Here is a 21,378-nt window from a genome sequence, read left to right on the forward strand (position 1 = left end):
GAGAGAGAGAGAGAGAGAGAGAGAGAGAGAGAGATACAGCCTTAAGTGTCCTCTCTAGGTAGTTATTAGTTTCCTGCAGTTCTCTATGAGTGAAACCTTGTGAGATGCCCCACCTCCACCTTAGCATGTCGGCTGGCATTGTCATTGTTCAGGTCTTGTTTGAAAGCCCTTTATAAGAGAGCCAGACACAAAATAGAGCTCCCAGACTCTTTTTACTTCTTCTACAGTTTTCTTTGCCATCACTGAAGATGCTGTGCTATGCAGGTATCCATTGGGGCTGGGCTCCCCACAATCCACTGAGCTTTGCATTTTGTCCACTTATGGGTTTTTGTTGCAGTTGTATTGCTTTGTAATAGTCTCCATTTGCTGCTCAGAGACACATTCTAGATATGGGGTGATAACTATCTTATTTGTGGGTATAAAGATAAGACTTAAATGCAGTTAAGGGATTCTACTGGTCTAGTAATGTGGTGGTAGTAGATTCTCTTCTAAGATCCATGACCTTACTAGGCCCAGGCTAGTGGCTAGGTTTCTAGTACCAAGAATGATTTCTCTTCTGTGGATCTTAAATCCCCTCAGCTGTTTGTTACCACCACCATGTGAGCGCTGCTATTATACCTTTATGGGCATCTTGTCATTATGATTCATTGGGGTCATAGCTGGACAGGACAACTTATTGTTCCTACCTTTGCTTCTTACATACTACTTGCTGGTACTGTGGAACCTAGACTCTTGGGAGGATGCTTTCAGGTTCAATACAGTTTAAATAATCCAAGTCCTCTGTCCTAAGCATGTAGTATTTTCAGCAATGTGGGATTACCTTCAGCCCCTCTGTGAGGCAACAATCACATGTTTTGTTTGGGAGTCATTTGGATCCCTCTGACCAAACACTCCAAAGGAAGTTTCTTATGACTGATAGTTAGGGGCTTTGTTACTCTATGGTTCTTGTGGGAACATTGGCAGGCCAAATGTATGCCATATATTCTATATTCATTAACCCAGTGGTTCAATAACTTGGCCGTTGTGAATAGTGCTGCAATCAACACAGATGTGTTGTGGTAAATATTAGATCAGGAATCTAAGCAGGCCAGTTCAACATTCTTATGACAAGTTTCACCAAAGCTGCACATTCTGCAATATATAAATATCAAAACAACATTTTAGCATCAAGATATCTTTTGTTTGATTCACTTGAATTAGTTTTTTAGGCAATCTCCCTCTATCAAACCTGATTTATATAACTCTGGAAGGTGTCCAGAGCATAAGCAATCTTTATAAAACACAAAGACAAAATCTTTCTCCCACAATACTGTGTTCTTTAGTCAGCATTGAAATTTAAAACAACATAAAACAAATGAATAACTAAAACACTGTATGATCCTATATTTAGGCCTCTAATAATTTATAATGTCAGGAAATCAACTCAAAATTCTTATGTAGCCCACATTAAGAGAATGTGATAATTTTACAAATAACCACAAACCCTCACTAGCCAGCATTGATGAGCCATATGGCAATTAGTGGGGTAATTCATAAAGCAAATTAAACACCTTCTATCAATTTCAATACCAATAAGAAGTAAACAACTTATCAAACCAGGACTTTAGCCCAAAATATATCAATCTGTCAAGCTCTCTATCTGGAGCATCAATTTTTTGTTTATTAATAACTTTCATAATATATGTCTGTATTCACTCTACCTGGTGTACAGACTTCTATTTTTAATAACCTTATTAACTTGCAAATATCACCACTTTCTGCTTAAAGTCAGTGACTAATTTTCCCTATCTTAGTTCTAAACCACAGGTGAAAATTTCCATGTGATCTGAATAAACTCTGTACTCTCTTCTTCTAACTATAAAAACAAAGTTAATCACAATCCCTTTAATACCTGTCATTAAGAAGCTGGCAGCTTGTCTAACTAGGATTTTAACCCAAAATTCCCAGGGAGCCCACGTACAAAGAATATGGATATCCTGAAAGACTTAATAGAGCATTAAGTCTTTCTACTATCTTTAAAGCAATTAAACCAAACCTAAATTAAATCATTTTCTAAACTACTTTTGCTGAAGAAGCAAGCAGCTTCTAATCTCTCACTCTCTAAACTGCCAGTACTTATCACAGCAGCACAGCAGGGACCTACAGCCTGCAAGCCTAGGCTGCTTCTGTGTTTCCTTTGCTTAACGTTCCTCCTGCCCTTGAGACATCCTGTGACTCAACATGGCGCTGGCCCCCCTCTTCTTAGAAAATGTCACTCTCTCAGGTTATAATCTTAAATTTCTAGGGGATTCTTACCTAACACTTGACTCACCACTTGTTTCGATAAGTAAAAAAAAAAAAAAAAAAAAAAAAAAAAAAAAAGCCGTCCCCTCCCAGCTGTCTTTCTGCCAGCCAGGAACATAGCTCAAATTCCCCAAAGGTAAAATCAAGGCTCAACAGTCAATAATTTATCAATCAGATTTATATGTTAAATTCTCCAACCACAATCCAACCACACAATAAGCTCTGACTCAATTGGTATGATATAATTATCCCACCTAGATAAGTCAGATCATTCTGTACAATCCCATCCGTTATAAAAGATTCATAACAACCTGTATCCATAGAGAGAAGCCCAGAGTGGGACATTTAAGTCTGCCTCCATGGTTCTTCCTTGGCCTCCTCCCTTTCCTAGACTTTTCCCAGCCTACCTTATCTTCTCATCCACTGATAGGTTGGACCCACCTAGGTGCAAAATGGCATCATCTTACACAGATGTGCAAGGTCTCTGTGGCATGTTTAATTACAGTCCTTTTTGGTATTTATCTAGGGTTGTGGCTGGACATATAATAATTCAGTTTCCATTTTTTGAAGATTTCCACAATGGCAACACTGGTTTACATCCCTACCAACACTGTGCAGTTATCCCTTCCCGTGTATACTCACCAACATTTGCTGCTACTCAATTTTAAATGATAGGCATTCTGACTACAGTGACACGAAATATTGGTGTAATTTTAACAGCATTTCCTTGATGACTACAGATGTTGAACTCTTTTGTGCTTCTTGGCTTCATCTTTTGAGAACAGTCTGTTCTTGTCATTGGCCTTTTATTGATTGCATTGTTTGGGGATTTTAGTATCTAGTTGTATCATTTGGGTAGTCTTGCTGTTAATACTCTGTCAGATATATAACCAACACAAAGGTTTTGTCCCACTATACAGGTTGACTCACCATCCCTTAATTTCCCCCTTTTTCTTTGAAAAAGCTTCAATTATTGATTTAACTTCTCAAGTCACTAAAGATCTTGTCAGAGGTTCCTTGTCTATGCCAATATTGTGAAGTGTTTTTCTCTACAAGTTTCAGATTTTCAAGACTCACATTAAAATATTTGATTCCATTTGAATTGATATTTACTCTTGGTGAAAGACATTAGTCTGGTTTCATTTTTCTACCAGTAAATTTTCAGTTTTCCCAGCACCATTTATATAAAAGGCTGTCGTTTCTCACACGTGTGTGTTTGTCATCTTTGTCAAAAATTAGGTGGCTATAGCTATCTGGGTTTAAATCTATTCTATACTATTTCATTGATCTATGCATCTGGCTTTTGTACTGTGTTGCTTTATTACTATGACTCTGTAGTTTAACTTGAAGTAAGACAGGAGGATAACTCTACTATTGCTCCTTTTATTAAGGATTATTTTGGATCCAGGGTCTTTCATGTGACCATATGAATTTTAGACCTCCCTTTTCTATTTTTATGAAGAATGTTACAGAATGTTAGTGGAGACCACACTGAAACTGTAGGTCAGTTTGGTGCTAACACCACTTTCACAATACTAACTCTGCCATTCGATGAGTACAAGAGGCCTCTCCATCTACCAGTGTCATCTTCAAACTCTTGGTGTTTTAAACTTTGCAGCACAGTTTAAACTTTTCTTGCTAAGTTAGAGTCATTTTGACATGCTTTATAGGATAGGCATTGTTTTCCTGATATCTTTCTCAGCAAGTTCATTGTTGATATAGAGGAAGGACTCATTTTTCGCATGTTGTTTTTACATCCTGAGGCTTTGTTGAAACCGTGTATCTGTGTTAAGAGATTTCTGGTGGAGTCTTTAGAGCTTGTATACAAGACCACAGTGTCTGTAAACAGTGATGTCTGACTCCTTCCTTAACTATTTTAATCTCTTTTAATGTTTACATAGTTTATATAAATCCATAGATTTGGTTATAGCCTTTGGATGTACAGATGTTTGGGTGCATATGTTGAGACCTGTAGTACACTCTGGATTATAGCGTCCATCAATATGAATTGGGCTTAGGTAGTTCACTAATTTTGGTATGAATTCTACTTTATCACGTATCAATATAGTTAGAACCTATACTTCTGAGGTTCATGCCACTGGAGTTGTAGGACATAGAGGAGCCATTCCACCAACTCTGAGAATAAAGAGCAAGAGGGACTGAAGCTTGTGGTTTTGATATCATATCTTCTGTTGTAGAGCTATAAGTCATAGATTAAAGAATCCCTCATTTCTAGGGATAAATATGGGTAATACCAGGTTTTTTGGCCTCTAACAGCTTTATTCCTAAGAACTTAAGCTAGCAAGAAGCTCCTATTGACAGCCACATTGTAGAGATAAAACACATGAGTAAAAACTTCAGGCCATATGAAGCACAAGAATAAAAGCCAAAATATGGATGCTTCAGTCCTTCTTAGAAGGGGAAACAAAATACTTCCAGGAGGTAGAGGGTAGGATGGATTTGGGAAGAAGAGAGGAGGGGAAGGGAGAAAAGAGAGGCAGGATCAGGTATGGAAGGAGACCAGGATGATATACAGAGGGTCAGGAATTTGAACAGAGGTGTGTAGCAATGGGGAATGGGGAACTGGGGGTAGCCACCAGAAAGTCCCAGATGCCAGGAAAACAAGAGGCTCCCAGGACCCAATAGGGATGAGATTAGTCGAAATACTCAACAAAGGGGAGGGAGAACCATATCCAGAGGTTAGGCAAGGCCCCTGTTTGGGGGATGTGGCCACCCACTCATCTCCAAATTTTTAACCCAGAATTGCTACTGTCTAAAGGTAATGTGGGGACAAAGTGTGGAGCAGAGACTGAAGGAAAGGCCATCCAGAGACTGCACCTCCTGGGGATCCATCCCGTATACAGTCACCAAACCCAGACACTATTACTGATGCCAAGAAGTGCTTGCTGACAGGAGTCTGATATAGCTGTCTTCTGAGAAGCTGCCAGAGCCTAACAAATACAGAGAGGGATGCCCAGAGCGAATCATTGGACTGAGCATGGGAACCCCAATGGAGGAGTTAGAAAAAAGACTGCAGGAGCTGAAGGGGTTTGCAACCCAATAGGAAGAACAACAATATTAACTAATCAGACCCCCCAGAACTCCCAGAAACTAACCCACCAACCAAAGAGTATACATGGAGAAACCCATGGCTCCAGCTGCATAAGTAGTAGAGGATGGCATTGTTTGAAGAAGCCCTTGGTCCTGGGAAGGCTCATTTCTCCAGTGTGGGGGAATGCCAGGGTGGTGAGGTGGGAGTGAGTGGTAGGAAGGGGATCCCCTCCATAGAAACAGGGGGAGAGCGGATGGAATAGGGGGACTTTGGAGGGGAAACCAGAAAAGGGGACAACATTTGAAATGTAAATACATAAAATATCTAATAAAAAATAATCATATAAAAAAGTCTTCCAACCACAAGACAGATCCGAGGTAAGCCAAGGCTTTGTTTCACCAGCAGCTTTAGTGCAAAGTTGTGGGCTATTCGGGGGACCTTCTGTAATTCCTACCAGGTGAGTTCAGGTGGTATTGGAGATTTCAGCCTCTCATAGCTTCAAGGTGTGGTTAAGATTATCCCCAACTCTCCATAGCTACTGGCAGATTCTTTGGAATCTTCATGTTTATGACTTTGTAAACTGTGTTTTCACGCATAGAATTGACCTCACTCATCTCAAATGATAAAAATGAGTACTATCTCTTAAACACATACTATATGTAGGTATTACATTAAGTACCTTTAATATATTATTTGGTAATAGCTCACTTGCTCTGTATAACATGTGCATGATGCTAATATAACTCCTTCCCACGGAACAGAAATTAATGCCTAGAGAAGCTCAGTAATTCTTAGTGTTAACTTGAGAATTTACTAAGGACAAAGCTATGATAGGTTGTCTGATTTTATTTCTCATACTCTATTCTAAATTTTCCTCAAATGAAAGGGATTTGGAAACTCAAAGTTATTCACCGCTGATGATTCTGGTGGATTTTCCTAGGCACGTATCTGTAGCATTTCTTATGTTTTCTATTTCATAAGTATTCTAAGACATAAGTAGCTGAAGTCAAAACAAGTTAGATGAATGCTACATTTCTTTTGGATTCATGTGGACACAAGTATGTTACAACCATACAGTATAACTGATTTGTTATAAAGAAAAAAAACAAAAACGTAACATTTCTAAGAAAAATGAACCTATCTAAATCTTTCATTTCTCTTTCCTTTATAAATCATTTTATTTAGTTTGAATGTATTTATATAAACTTGTCATACAAGCTACAAAAAGTAAATCACAGCATTCATTAATAATGATACATCTAGGATTCTTAATGCTATGTTTAAACTAATTGTAAATATATGCACATATATATACATATATACATATATTAGCAGCATCTGCATTCTTTCTCTTTTCTGAGTCACCATCTCAAATGTGCCAAGCTAGCCTTGAACTCACATGTAGCCAAGACGACCTTGAATGTCTTATCCTCATGTTTTCATCTCCAGGGTACAGGGATACACACACACACACACACACATACACACACACACACACACACACACACACACACATACACACACACACATACACACACACACATACACACACATACATACATACACACACACACACACACAAACACACACATACATACATACATACACACACACACACACACACACCTGGTTTAGGTGTTCCTTGCTCATAATAGGCGAGGGCTTTGCCCACTGAGTTATCTAACCCTGAATTTAAATAAAAGTAACTTTTAACGTTACCCAGTTACTTTTTTAAAAAAATTCTTGATCTTGGCCATAAAACTAATTCTTTAGAATTATAAACTCATTAATATCTATTAGAAGTTACAATCTGTTTTCTGCTTTTAAACTTATTTTAAAACAAGATAGGGGCTTCATAACAAATTCCAGGATAACCCTGGACTACACAGGGAGACTAATGTACTTTTTCCTCTTCTGTTCTTTAAATACTTCATGCTTCAAAAAAAATTTGAGATGGGAGTCTCATCATGTAACCCAGAACTCACTTTTGAAAAAAAAAGTCATCATTTTTATGAGATTTTAAAAACATTTGAAAATTTCATACATGTATACGGTACTCTTTAATCATATCATGCCATGCCCTGCTCCTTCTGGACCACATCTTCCAACATTCCAGCCCCATTATATTACTTCAAATATAAATAAACAAATAGAATATTTAACTTAGTGGCATCCTTGTCTTTTTTTCTGAGACAGCATATTATAAAGGCCAGGCTGGCCTTGAACTTCCATGTAGTTAAAATGACCTTAAATGTCTTTTCTTTCATAATTGAACCTAACTAGTACTGGCCATATGGGAGCACAAGCCACCCACGAGAGGTCAAGCCACTGAAGCAAACTGAATCTCCCTCCCCTAGAAGCCATCAATTGCCAATAGCTTCTCAGCTAGGGGTAGGGCCTCCGAAGCCTCTTCCTTGTTGGGGTGTTTACTGAAGGATCTTGTGCAGGACTTGTGCAGATAATCAACCTGTGTTGTGAGTTTATGGATGTGGTGGCCTGTCATGGTTTAAAGGACTTTCCATTGGAGAAGTAGCTGCTTGATCTTACAGTCTTTGTGCCCCGTCTTCCGTGATGCTTTTGGAGCCTCTGAGGAAGGGATGTGATACAGATGTTACATTTAGGACTGTGGCACCAACATCCTTTCTTATACTTTAGGGGAAACTGACTCCATGGCATTATGTATTTTCAATGCACTGCTTAAATAACTGTACTTTGCAACTCATTCACAGCAAATTCTGAAAGATCATCTACCGTATAAGCATAGCTTCAGTGCTACCGAGTTCTTTTATTCTGCCTCCCATACTGCGTTCATAACATCCAAGTGTTATTGTCCTTACTCTAACTTCCTTACGTTTATGATTCATTAATGTACATGTTTTGAAGGATAAATGAGTGATCAGTTATCAGACTTTCTTCCACAGCTTATGGGTTTTTTTTTTTTCCTTCATTTGCTCACCTTTCAAACTTTATAACAAGACTGGGTTTTCACTGCACAAAAGTATAGCCCCTGGTACCCATTTCTGAATGAGGTGTAAGAATATCTGCTAACTGGGCAAAGTGGCATACTTGGGAGGTGGAGGCAGGAGGATCAGGAATTCAAGGTCAACCTGGGCACTGTGGGCTATATAACATAATCTTGTCTCACAAAAACAAGTGTGTGTGTGTGAGAGAGAGAGGGGGGGGAGGGGAGGGAGGAAGAGAGAGAGAAAGAGAGAGAGGGAGAGAGAGGGGAGGGGGAGGGAGGAAGAGAGAGAGAGAGAGGGAGAGAGAGAGAGAGAGAGAGAGAGAGAGAGAGAGAGAGAGCATAATGCATAATAATTTATAATTTTTCTACAAATTAAGCATTTTAATTAAAGATGTTGAGGGTACATTCTTACAGCACTTGTTCCCAGTTATTTATTGTTTGTATGAAAAGATGTTAATTTATGGCAAAAAAGTCAGTTCATAAGGACTGAGATCATCCCAAAATAAATATTTATAACGTAAAATACTCAACATGAGGGTCTGGAGAGGAGGCTCGGGAGTTCAAAGCACTTGGTCTCCAGAAAACTGCAGTTAGGTCACAGTGCCTGCTGCAGGTGACTCACAGCTTCATGAAACTCTTGCTCCAACAGTTTTAGCACATGCACACATAAACTGAAATTGAAAGAAAGAATACTTGACAGGAACGTTTCATATCCATGAGCTTATTTGTTGCATGAGGTAACAGACTTTCAGCTAGACCACAAGTTCTCAACCTACAGTCGTGACCCCTTTGAGGTCAAATGACCCTTTCTCAGGGGGTCACACAGATAACCTGCACATCAGATATTTACATTACCGTTCATAACAGTGGCTAAATTAGTTATGAAATAACCAAATAATGTTATGGGGACTCCCCACAGCGTGAGCAATTGTATTAAAGGGTAACAGCATTAGGAAGGTTGAGAACCACAGAGATAGATTAAGGAATCCATGGGAACTGTATCTAGAAGAACTTCAGAACCAGTTGGGTAAGAGTTTTAGATTGTCCCAAGACCCCTTGTCTCTATCTTTTACTTATAAAAAGCTATTTTATTGATTTTCAATGTGAATGCTATTATGAAGCCAAAAGCTTCTACCCTTATTCCCTCAAGCCCCAGTTGGTCATTTGCGTGTCATCTAAGCTCCCTGTTAGACAGAGATGTGCTTGCTGGCAGCACACAGAACAAACATAGTCAGGAAGCCTTGGCCTGGAGAAAGTTAGGTAAGAAAAAGACACAAAGCTGCTTCTCAGTTTAAAATGTCTCATTCTCCTTTGCAGCTGTTATTTTCAATTAAATGTATTAAAATTCCAAAGAATTTTAATTAACAGTTTTACTTAATCACATAGTTTTATCATTTTTATTATGATGTTACTTAGAAAATTACATGGAAAATAAAAACTAATATTCTGGTAAAGAAACGAAAGCATCTAAGAAGAATGAAAGAAAACTGGCTAAACCCACACCTTGGCCCAGGCTGTCAGTGAGGATGCGCTGGGCCACCTGAGTGGCATTAGGCTGGGATTTCCCTCCCGTATTGGGGAATGCTTCTTGCAGCCCCCAAGTCCCTCCTGCCACTAGGTGTTTTGGCCATAACCACAATTCAAACCTGGGGAAACCTTCAGTCATAGTCAAGATGCTTGGTTAACTAAATGCAATGCTGGATCTCTTATCTTGTCCATGAAGAAGGGCTCAGCAGGAAGAACTCAGTTACAGGAATTCAAAGAGTCGCCTTCAGTTCCCCCACTCGGACACCTGACCATCTCAGGCTGTGTCTCTGGACTCTTCTGAAACAAAAGGGCAACTCCTCAGAAAAAGGCCACAATGTTCATTAAGCTCCTGCAAAGTACTAAAGGGCTAATGATGGCCATGCCCCTGCCATCACGATGTTTGAGACCTCCCTCGAGTTCTGAGATCATTTTTAAATGTTCCCATCCATAAAGATACCCTGCGCCCTGTCCTCTGTGCCCTGAGCGCCTGTAGCAAACCCTTGGACTCAGGCTCATAATTTTCTTTATGTCCTGCTCACATGTGGGTCTCTGCTTTTATACGTTATACCTTTCACAGTTCTGTGCCACACACTAAATATTCACTGGTGCAGGTCACATTTACCGGACTGACACCTAGACCACCCTCCGAGGCTCTCTGGACTGTGGAATTTCACATGGTGTGGTTGCATAACTTTAGAGCCTTAACAACATAAAGGCAATTGATTGAAAGCAGGAAAAGTTTTCTGTGAAAACACTTCTAATAATGTGGGGCTGGAAAAATCTGAAAGCGCATGGGAACAGTGTTTTCATAATGATGACTGGGTTCCCTAATGACAGGTCCAATCATATATATTTTTTTGCTTGTTGTTTACAGTAGTGGTGAACTTTATAATCATATTAAATGTTTTAAAAACAGCAACTTGGTTATCTGGAACAAAGCACATGTAGATCTACAGGGTATTATCCTATTTCTCCACTGCTGAGAAAAGATACAGCAAGCCTCACGCCTCGGTATCTTTGTGTAATATTGCTGCTTTGACACTTAATGTCCATTATTCCACTTTTGAAGGGTTGATGGCAACATCACTTTCTGAATGGTTCCAATGATCCTCGGGCTCATCAAACAATTTAGAAATATTTCTAAGGAAAATAAAAAGACATGAAAAATAGGTGCTCAGTCACACTCAGAGTCCTATAATGGAGTCTTCAAAATTTAATGAAAAGTATCTGCCACTTAATATTTTACTCTCTCTTCTATTAAAGTAGCATGCTTTACAAAAATTGGGGTGGGGGCACCAAGATAACCCAAAGGGTAAGAGTGCTTACCACTGAGCCTTACAACCCAAATGTAATCCCTGGGACTCACCAAGTGGAAGGAAAAGCCGGACTCCTGAAAACTGTCCACACAGTCCCTGAGATACAGAAATATGTAATCATTTCTTTACTTCAAACTTTGTAAAAGCAGTCTGTTTCTTCAATACTGTGTGACTAATTCATTAGAAAGTTACTTAAACTTCATACTTACAGGGTTGTTTTTATTGCTTTAATTAGATTTCTCAAAGACTATGTAGAAAAAAAAAACATGCAGCAAGATGGCCCATCCATTGTGTTTTGCAGGGGAAAAAAAATAAGTTTCTACAGTATTAGTCACATTTGTAAACAGCATCAATGAACCCGCACGTAGAAGGTTAAATGTTTGCAGACCACTCTTTTTTGCCCCAAAGATCAGAGAGGAATTACTATTTTTATTTTACATTCCCTTGATGAGGATAATGACAAACAGCTGTCACTCCAGTGCTCTGACTGCAGAGAATCCAACTGCAATCCTATAATTTAAACAAAGGGAAAAATACTCATGCACAGCATACAACCAGAGAGAGGAAAGGGGGTTTGAGCTGAGGCTGGGGAGTGAAGAAAGGAGCATTTTCTTGCTGCAAGTACTTGTTTAAAAACTCACACCTACGACTCCTTCCCCTTTGCCAGATTCTGCTTCAGTGTAAAACCGAGGAAGTTGAATTTGCATTCTGGATCCATGAGCTCCCTGTTACCTCCACTGTGTGCCCAGTGTAGTTATGGTTTGTGTGACACCATAAGTCTACAGATTCCCAAGAGCTAAGAAGAATTTCAAGTTGTCTTATTGGCTACTCTGGAATGCCTTTAACTCTGTTCCCAACTTGACTACTTTTTTATTCATGCATTATTTACTGTGCAAAAGTAGTGGATTTGGTAATCTTATTCAAGAATATCGTGCACTTTGGCCATGATTACTCCCTTGACTCCTATCCCCCATCCTTCTCTTCCTCTAAATACTCTCTCTCTCTCTCTCTCTCTCTCTCTCTCTCTCTCTCTGTGTGTGTGTGTGTGTGTGTGTGTGTGTGTGTGTGTGTGTGTGTGTCTGTGTGTCTGTGTATGTGTGTGTGTGTGTGTGAAACTTAGGTTTCTCGTGAAAGAAAATGTTTTGCCTGTTGGCGTCTGGCTTTATTTCACTTAATGGGGTGTACAATCCCATTCATTTTCCTGCAAAGAGCATAATTTGCATTTTCTTCATGTTCCCTTGTTGAGAGACACCAAGGTAAAGTCCACAGCTGACCTACAGTGAGCGGTGCTGCATTGAACGTGGTTAAGTAGGTATCTCTTTGTGAAAGTGACTTACATTCTTGAGGGTCTACCCCCAGGAGCGGCAAAGCTGGCAAACAGAACGTTTGTTTAAGGAACTCCATCCTAATTTCCACAGGTGCTGAGCATAGTTCTGGTCCCAGCAACAGTGTGCAACTGTGTTTATCTCCGTGTAGTTTGACTTACCTCTCTTTGATGGCTCCAGTTGTTAAAATTTTTCAGAAGTGTATCGCCTACTTGTACTTTGTTGTTTTAGAAATATCTTTGTTTATTTGATGAAGTGGGGTGTTTTGGTATTTGGTTTTCTTAGTTCTTTATAGAGGCTAGATATTAATCCTGTCTGATGTATAGAGCTGGAAAATTGTTTCTTTCTGTTTTGAAGGCTATTGTTTTCCTCTAGCCCCTTTCTGCACAGAACTTTTCTTCACATCATGCAATCGCCCTTGTTAATTCTTGGTTTCCTCCATGGTGTTCTCTACTCAACTAATGTCTGTTGTTCATTCTGACATGTTGATTATTGCTCCAGAAAGAACAGAAGCATTTTGATAAGCAAATGTAAAGTGAGGCTAACTGTCACCGAGTACTGTGGAAAGGGGAGGGTGAAATCAAATACGGTTTTTCCCATTGGAGGTTCAATGTATCTTGTTGATGCAGCTTTTCCTCTAATGGGTCTTGAGAATGTCAGTATCTCAATGACACTTTCCTAGACACTCCTTTCAAACTTACTACTTCGTGTATAAGACTGAACTGGAGTAATGTAGTTATTTCATGGATTTAGAAGTCATCCTCATTTTACACCAGTTGGGTGAATCTCAGCACTTGGAGTCCCGCCATGCTCCTGTGTGGGGGGTACAGTAACCCTGGTGCCCACTCCTTAGCACCGAGGTGCAGCTCTCACATACAACTGCTTGCTGTGGTCCTTGACACACAGCAGATGCTGAGAATAGGCTTTGTGAGGGGAACAGGCTGATACTGAAATGCCACCATGTTCCACTGCTACATGCTATGGCAAAATTTACAAGCTTTTTTAGGCCAGAGAAATAAACTGGATTGTACTGTCATTCTTGGGGAGGCCCATTTTATTTTACATAGAAAAAAATTTTTACACAAAAATTATAGGTTTTGTGTATTAGGGCAGTTTTGTGGACCTAGGTCAAGCCATTTGTCACATGAGCCACCTTCCCCTTTTCTCCCCCCCTCCTCCGATAACACTGGGATCTGTGCTAAGAATGGAGAGATTGATACAGTCCTAGAGGCTCATGGGAGGAGAGATTTAAGATGAATGGTAGATAACATAAGCAAGTGCAAGAATGAGTTCAGAGGAAATGGAGGCAAGCCCTCAGAGCAGCAGACTCTTGTCTGGCAGAGGTAAGGGTGCAGCAGGTTTGAAACACAAAGGGGGCCTTTGTGAGGAAGAGTGGGAGGGAGAGAGGGCTTCTGGAAAGGGGCTCATGCAGGTGGCAGGCGGGTGGTACTGGTAGAAGTAGTAGCAGTAGTAGGTTTGAATTTTAATAAGGTTTTAACTAGAAATGTTTTAGATTCTTTTCACCTGAAATGTGTTTGACACAAGCCTGCTAAAAAAAATCTATTACATCAGATGTAATTCTTTCAGTGACCCAAGATCACTAAGAAATGAATGAAATGGAAGGAAGGAAGGAAGGAAGGAAGGAAGGAAGAAAGAAAGAGAACTGGAGAACTACTACCATTCTGAGCACCCAGCCTTCTGCCTTGCTATTGTCCCCCACTGCCCCAGAAGTCCCCTTATTCTGATGGCCTACAGCAAAGCATGGGGCCACATCCTCGGGGCAGAAAAGAACCACTAATTTATTTTTATAGCAAATATACATGTTCAAAGAAATGTTCCTGATATAGAAGTGCTTATACATTTTTATTGATGGTTTTGTAGCCTAAAAGAAATGTGGCTTTCATACGTGTATATCAATTCAAAGAAAGGACTCCGTGTTTACGGATCCAGTCAGTTAGCACAGTGCTTTGCCTGGAGCTGATTGGAAACCTGGCAGATCAAAGTACGTGCATTTCCAAAGAAAAGTGCTTCATGCCAATGTCAGAAGCAATAAATTATCCTCCCCCCTTTACATTCATAATTAAATCTTTCCAAATATAAGAAAGTAGCCAGACCACTAACAATATCTGTATGATGTTTTGAGGTTTAGATGCTTCACCCTGACTTGAAATAGAGACCATTTGTTCTAAATTGATTTCAATGCCAAGCCAATAGGTCAGCCCTTAATGATGAAGATGCCATTCCAGCCCAGCCTCTGGGTGGATAAGCCAAAATTAATTAACTCAAGTCGTATAGTATAGAAAACAGATGCCTTGCTCATGTTGCACAAATAAATTCTTTGTGTATAAAAGGGTTCTGCTTTATTCAAAGAATAACACGTTGGAAGTTAACTTTCCGCAATGGAGCCAGTCTTCAACGGTGACGACAGAAGCGTGAATTTACACAGCGAATTCCAGCAAGTGCATGAAAGAATGAATTATCTTCCAGATCTCAAATTTGGACTCCCGGCCAGTCCTAGGGGACTGAGTTTTGAGTCTGGGCTGATCCAATCCAGAGCAGAGCCAACAGTACCAGAACTACATCAGGGTCATTGTAATCTATAGGATCCCTAGAGACTCCTCCCAGAGAAAGGCTCACATCTGCATCATCTGTTTGGACTCAGGCCACTGGCAAGCTTACAAATGGCTTAAGATTAGGTTGGCTCTCTCGAGGTGCATTGTTAGGTGCACTGTTTATTTGGTTATTCATCTCAACATTCATTCAGAATCAGAACGTTTACTTTTGCTAGAATGTGGTAAGTTCAAAGTAGAAAGACAACTGCAAGGTTCTGACTGATTCTCCTAAGCAGAAACCGGTCATTTGATGTTTGGTATTTTTTATTCTGAGAGAGAATGTGACATAATCCACATTTTGTTTCCATTCTGTCAGACTGAAAATGATGAAAATGGACAAGCAGAAAACTTTTCCATGGACCCACAGTTGGAGAGGCAAGTGGAGACCATACGCAACCTAGTAGACTCCTACATGTCGATAATCAACAAATGCATCCGAGACCTAATTCCAAAAACAATAATGCATCTTATGATCAATAATGTAAGTAATTATAAACTCCTTTTTGCCTCTAATCCTCCCCTTTCTGGAAATCGAGCACCTTTTCTTGAGTGTCTCTGTGATATTTTCCAAATAACTGAAGCACTTACTGCCCAGGATGTAACTCTGCCTTTATAAGTGGATGACCAAAAGAAAGAGATCATAAAGGAATTTTCCAGCTACAGCATCAACTTGCTTCTAACTGACTGTCTACCATATTCATGGCCTTGAAAAGTTGGTGATGAAATCATATGCCAACACTCTTGGAGTTAAAGGCCTTCACAGCAATTTAATCAGATTCCAGTGCTCCTAGGTCTTGAGTTTAAAGCCTACACAGTATATGTTAATATGATTATTTTTATCATCTACAAACTATGGAATGTGCTTTTCATGTATGAAGGGACATCTTAGCTTAATCCCTGACTATGCAGTCAGTCCTATTGTCTTTTGGAGGGCAGTTTCTTTGAGGCAGGGTTTCATTGTGTAACTTAAGTATACCTGGAACTCAAGGTACCATTTCTGACTCAGCCTCCCAAGTACGGGAACCACTATGTCCATCTCAGCCTGGATTCCTAACGTAAAGATGCTACAACCACCAATCGTTCAGAGCCCTGCTACTGTAGCCATTCAAAAACTGTTGGTGTTGTTTGGATATTTCCTTCTTTGGTTGGTAGCAGTCTTGATGTGGTACTTTAAAAAAAAAAAAGTTATTAGAGAAGGCGTCTTTCTGAATTCTGATAAAGAGGAATCAACCACTTTATTTATATTCATCCTCTTGTGACATGGTTTGCTTTAAATATGTTATGAACATATCTTGTGAGATTTCAAAAGTCAGACTGTAAAACTGAAAAGTGCCTTAAAGTAGAATTCAAGGAGAAACCTGGTTTTTGGGCTGTTAGCCCAATGTGCCTAATTGGCTGCTGTGGGTTTGTATCTTCCTTAGGTAAGCCACTAGCATAGTAAATATACCTGGCTTGAGGATTTGTTGCAAAAGAAGAGGGTGGTAAATGTAAGTAATTAATATGGCTATTAGTCATTCTGTGTTTCAAGATTTCTTTTTAAAGTTTATGACAATCTGCTTGTCTGAAACCTCTGGGGTTGTATATGCCTTGATGTTAAGAAGCCCTGAATTCTCATGTGACAAAACTTGTATTTGACTATGTTTGTGCATCCAAGTAAGATAAATACGATGCTTTGAAGTCTCGCGCAGCAGGTAAGAATGAGCTGGAAAAGAAAGTAGAAACTATAAATATCACTGTGGTTGGTCAGTGGTCGGCTGTTTGACCTGTAGTGAAATCTGTAGCCCCTCTGAGTTCAAGTCTGCCATTTCTGGAACCTCAGGGGAGCATGAAAGGACCTCACAGACCCGTCAGAATGTGACAGATGTGGCTGCAGGCCATTTAGACAAATCTGAAGTACTGAGCAAATAGTCTGTGTGTCTTCAAAATTACCCTCTTAACTTTGAGTCAGTGGATTCAGGTTATTTTGCTGTGGTATATCAGGCTCTTGCTTATTTAAACATTTTCCTGATTGGGGATCATTTATCTCCCCACCGTTTTACCAAGAGTCATTATTCCTGCCTTCGGTTCAAGCTCGGCTTTGCTCTGTGTTGTATTAAATCATCAGCACAGGAAATCAGACTTCCTGTCTGTGGCTCTGAGGAATAGCTTGACACAAATTAGTTAAAAGGAAGGAAAAAATCCTACTACAAAATCTATTCTACTTTCACCTCCAAAATTAAACAAAAACAGACAATGCACAGGGGTTACTGTAATTTCCCTACCTCCTTGGTGCTGGATTCTACTTGCTTTAATGAAATGTCCAAACACCCACCTAACAGACTATTATTCTTAGAGGCGAAGCTCTGCCAGTTATCTTGAGAAAGACCTCACATACAAGTCATGGGAAAGGCGACTTCAATTCAGACCCGAGCTCTAGGGTCAGATACTTAAGCAGAGACTGATAGGAAAGTGGAGAAAGCCAACCATGTGCGTTCCCATGAAGTGATGGTGGTCTGTGCTAGAAATGTAGCTTTTGCAGTCACCAGAAATGAGTTCAGACACCTATGGTCATAACTTTCTTAGAGTACTATTATTTTGCTTCTATTTTCCTATATATAAAAACATTTTGTGTGTATATTACATTTTTTTTTCAAATAGAGAATGAAATCTCTAAAACAGGGTACTCAGATTTTCATGGCATCGAAATGCCTGAGCCTTTCTGCTCACTTCAAATGTATCCTGTTAACTACAAAGAGGCAGACCTAATAAATCAATGAGCCTATACCATACAAGGAAGCTGGGTTGTTTTTAAATTTGATTTGAATTGATGAAATGAGAGAATGTGTAACAGAATCACAACTAAGAAAAGAAGTTTGAATTCCACCTATTCTGAAAGCTGGTATTCAGTCGGAATGAGTAAATGCCAAAGCTGGGCTCTCTGTCTTCTTAGCCCGTGGCCTTTCACCCTTGAAGCAGGAATGGCCGTCCAGCCTTCCGAAAAGGAATATGTTTTAGCCAGCTTTTCATAAAGTTCGGGAATCGGTGGGCAGTTTCCTTTGAAAGTTTACATTAAGTGTTCTGCCACTCAGCTCGCCATATGGAATTGTTTAAGAAGTTTAAAGCCAGGCCATAAATGCCTGGCCTCAGACATACTGTAAGCCTTTGTCTATTGAAACACAGCAGCTGTTTCGTTACTTAAACATTCAAAGTAACAGCAGCACAAAGGAACTGCAAGTTTATGACAGGCAGCCACAGGTTCAAGTCAAAGCAGCAAAGCCCTGTGTGAGACTTTAAGACTAGCACACATAACGCCCCATGGTTCATCCACCACAGGACAAAAAAATTCAGCTTTATTCTAAAACACCATGTATGGTAGATAGGTTTTTGGTTCGCACCCCCTGGACGTCGTTTTTTTCTCTTCCACACCTTATACATGGAACACTAGAAAGTGACCTGCCTATGAAGACACTGCTCTGAGTGTCAGAGTCAAAAGTACCGAAAGGCTCATTCTCAGTCCGATGTTATCTCAAATCCGGCAGCAGATAAGGGCATGGGGTTAGGAGTGAGAGTAACTCTACGTCAGCCCTTACAACCCAGAGGGCTTCTTCTCCCTACATAGGATAACCACAGGGTTATTTACCCAGAGTTCAAAGGACTCAAAGATTTAACTAGAGTTCATTTGAACAGGAGTAATAGCTTCCAAACAAACCCACTAAATGAATACAAATACAAAATAAAATGCAAAAATTCCTACAAATTCTAAAAGAATGAAAAGCAAAGCAAACAAACAAACAAAAACCATGAGATCCAGGGACATCCCACACTTACTGTGGTGCTGCCACATCCGCCGTGGGCCCTCTATTCAGTGGCATGTGCCATAGACTCAAACACATCTTGTAGCCTTAAAGAGGACGAAGTAAATTTTCTATTTTCAACATCTCAGTGGGAAATATGCTCTTATTGCCGGACCATTATTCTAATCTTAAAACTGAGATCTGTTTGTATAGGCCAAACACAGCATCTGCCTCACCCCCTGCCCCCCCCCCCAAAAAAAAAAAAACTTCACCGAAGGCTCCCCCATCCAGCCGAGAAAAACTCCCGCTCTTTCTTATATTTTGCTCATCACTGAGCTTTGGATGTTACAGCAAACGTACTTATTTCCCTGACCTCCTTTGCCCATCGTCGTGAGTCCTTAGAGGTTGTATTATGCAGAAGGCAAACACCAAAGCTAAATGGGCCAGGGAAGACCAGGAGGGGGAAGGTGGTGGCCAATCTGTCACATCTCCAGATGAACGAAATGAAATTATTCAGTGAAAATGCTGTACACGTGAATGAGCCACACCACCATTCTACACAGTGACCACAGTTCAGACAGAGACTTCAGGGAACCAGTCTTACAGGCAACCAAACCGTCTCTTGGTGAAGGTGTTGAAACGGCTCAGTCATACCAAAGGTTTTCAGAGGCAAACATCTTTCAGGGGACTAGCGAAGGGTTAAAAGTTAGGAGGAGGAAAACATGTGGAACATTTTTAATGACCTCACATTCCTTTACACTGAGCAGAGGGACATGCTGTAGTAATGCCTGTTTATTTAGCCTGCAGAGTTTGAGCTGGAATGGGATTTTTGCATGTGAGAATTTTTGTGAGCCACACAAAGATGTATAGGTTATAAGGTGTTATAATTAAAAGCATAAATGTTGCTCCAAATCTCCCGTCCAAGCATAATTGGTCTGTTCGGCTCACCTAAGAGGAGATCCAGTGTGGTATGTATGTGTTGCAGGACCCTCGGTTTAAATATTTGTGCCACCAACACCCAAATGGTTCAGAAAGCCCCTAAAGTGTCTGGAAACTCCCCCAAATGTCCCCAGCCCTGTCAACTGCTGTTGTTGTTGCAAACTCCAGTTGTATCTCTAGAAGACTAGACCAGGCTAGCCAGAGAACAGCCTAAACTTTTCCTAACATTTAAAATAAAGTATTAACCCATGAAGCGTATTTAAGTGTGTATCTTGACAACTACACTTTTACAGTAGGTCTCTGTAATCCCCTGCCTACCTGTTGCCAATTTAGTCCCCTTACAGGAAAAATAACACAACATGTTTTTCCTCCTCCTATCGACCCTCGCATTCTTTCAGAACATGCCAAATGGAGGTATAGTGGAGAGCAGGCAAGTTTCAGTGTGTAATACCAGAGCCATTAGTTCATCCCGGAGTTGATTAATTCTCAATTCAGACCTGCTTTAGAAGTATTCTTGGATCTTTCTTTTTAAATCATATTTAATAGCTCCTGAGCGATACTCTAGCAAGATGTAAAGTTTCAAAAGAGCTCAACCCAACTGATGATTGATGTCAGAGAAACCATCTGGTTTTGAGTTTTAAGATGCACCTCATAGTGCACACACAGATAAACACATGCGCCCAACAATGGAAGGTCTGTGCAGATGTCTCAGCCCCCATGGGTACCTGTGTGTGTGTTTAGAAGTGAATAGCTCCTTCAAAGACCATAAACTATTCCTAAGGCCATATTTCCTACCTTCCCTGAAAAATCTGACTTTCTCTTTTGCCATTTGATTTTCAATTCTCCAACTCAGCCAGAGAGCAACACCAGAGACACCTTCCTTAGACTGGTCTTTTCTTTCTCATCCTTCTCTGCAGGCACCACAAGATGACTTTTCCTTTGTAGTGTTTTATTTATATGGACCCATCTTTTCCATTCTCCTGTGGCACCGAGAAATGCCCATCATTCCATGAATAATAGTAAACAATAGCCTCCTATGGGGTCCACGTCTAACCACTACTACCATTGATTTTTGTGCCAGTTAAAACCAGATTGATTTTTCTAATGACCTGTTTCATTCACTTGTTAAAAGCCTTTCCGGGTATCATATTGCCAAGTGGATAAAGTTTAAACACTTCTCATTAGCGATCTCATATTTTGCCCTAGATATTAGACAAAATTTACTTTCCACACTCACCAGACAATCCCTTGAATATAGTGTGGATGACATCTCTCCCATGTTGAAATCACTCTTGGCTTACAAAAATGTGTGTAAAAAAAAATCAACAAAAACTGTTGATTTCACCACAATAAGACTGATTCAACTGATGTTTTTACAAACAGAACTTTTTTTACATATTTGAAACCTCTACAAAAAAATGAAACCGGTCCTCTCTCCTGTCTCTCCTTTCCTCCCATCAAGAAATAAGATCTAACAGTTCTCTAGACTGGACTTTGGTCACTGCTCACTCTGGGCAAATAGTAAGGTCAACCAGTTATCTGTCTTGCCAGTTTGGGCTGTGGTTTACCCACAGTGCTACAGAGAT

The 21,378-nt window shown here is 40.0% G+C and overlaps 1 protein-coding gene across 6 annotated transcripts in view; it reads left to right on the forward strand.

Annotated features, from left to right (window-relative positions):
* Positions 1-21,378, forward strand: part of DNM3 (dynamin 3) — a gene marked incomplete at its 3' end in the record, with an annotated part of 461,945 nt that overhangs the window by 413,392 nt on the left and 27,175 nt on the right. For all 6 annotated transcript variants that reach the window (XM_080942239.1, XM_080942242.1, XM_080942240.1 and 3 more), the window contains one exon: positions 15,397-15,561. In XM_080942239.1, coding sequence (XP_080798365.1) covers positions 15,397-15,561 — 165 coding nt within the window. The remainder of the gene's footprint in view (positions 1-15,396; positions 15,562-21,378) is intronic.

Source organism: Micromys minutus (genome assembly GCF_963924665.1).
Source record: "Micromys minutus genome assembly, chromosome: 1".
In the NCBI taxonomy this organism is placed as follows: Eukaryota; Metazoa; Chordata; class Mammalia; order Rodentia; family Muridae; genus Micromys; species Micromys minutus.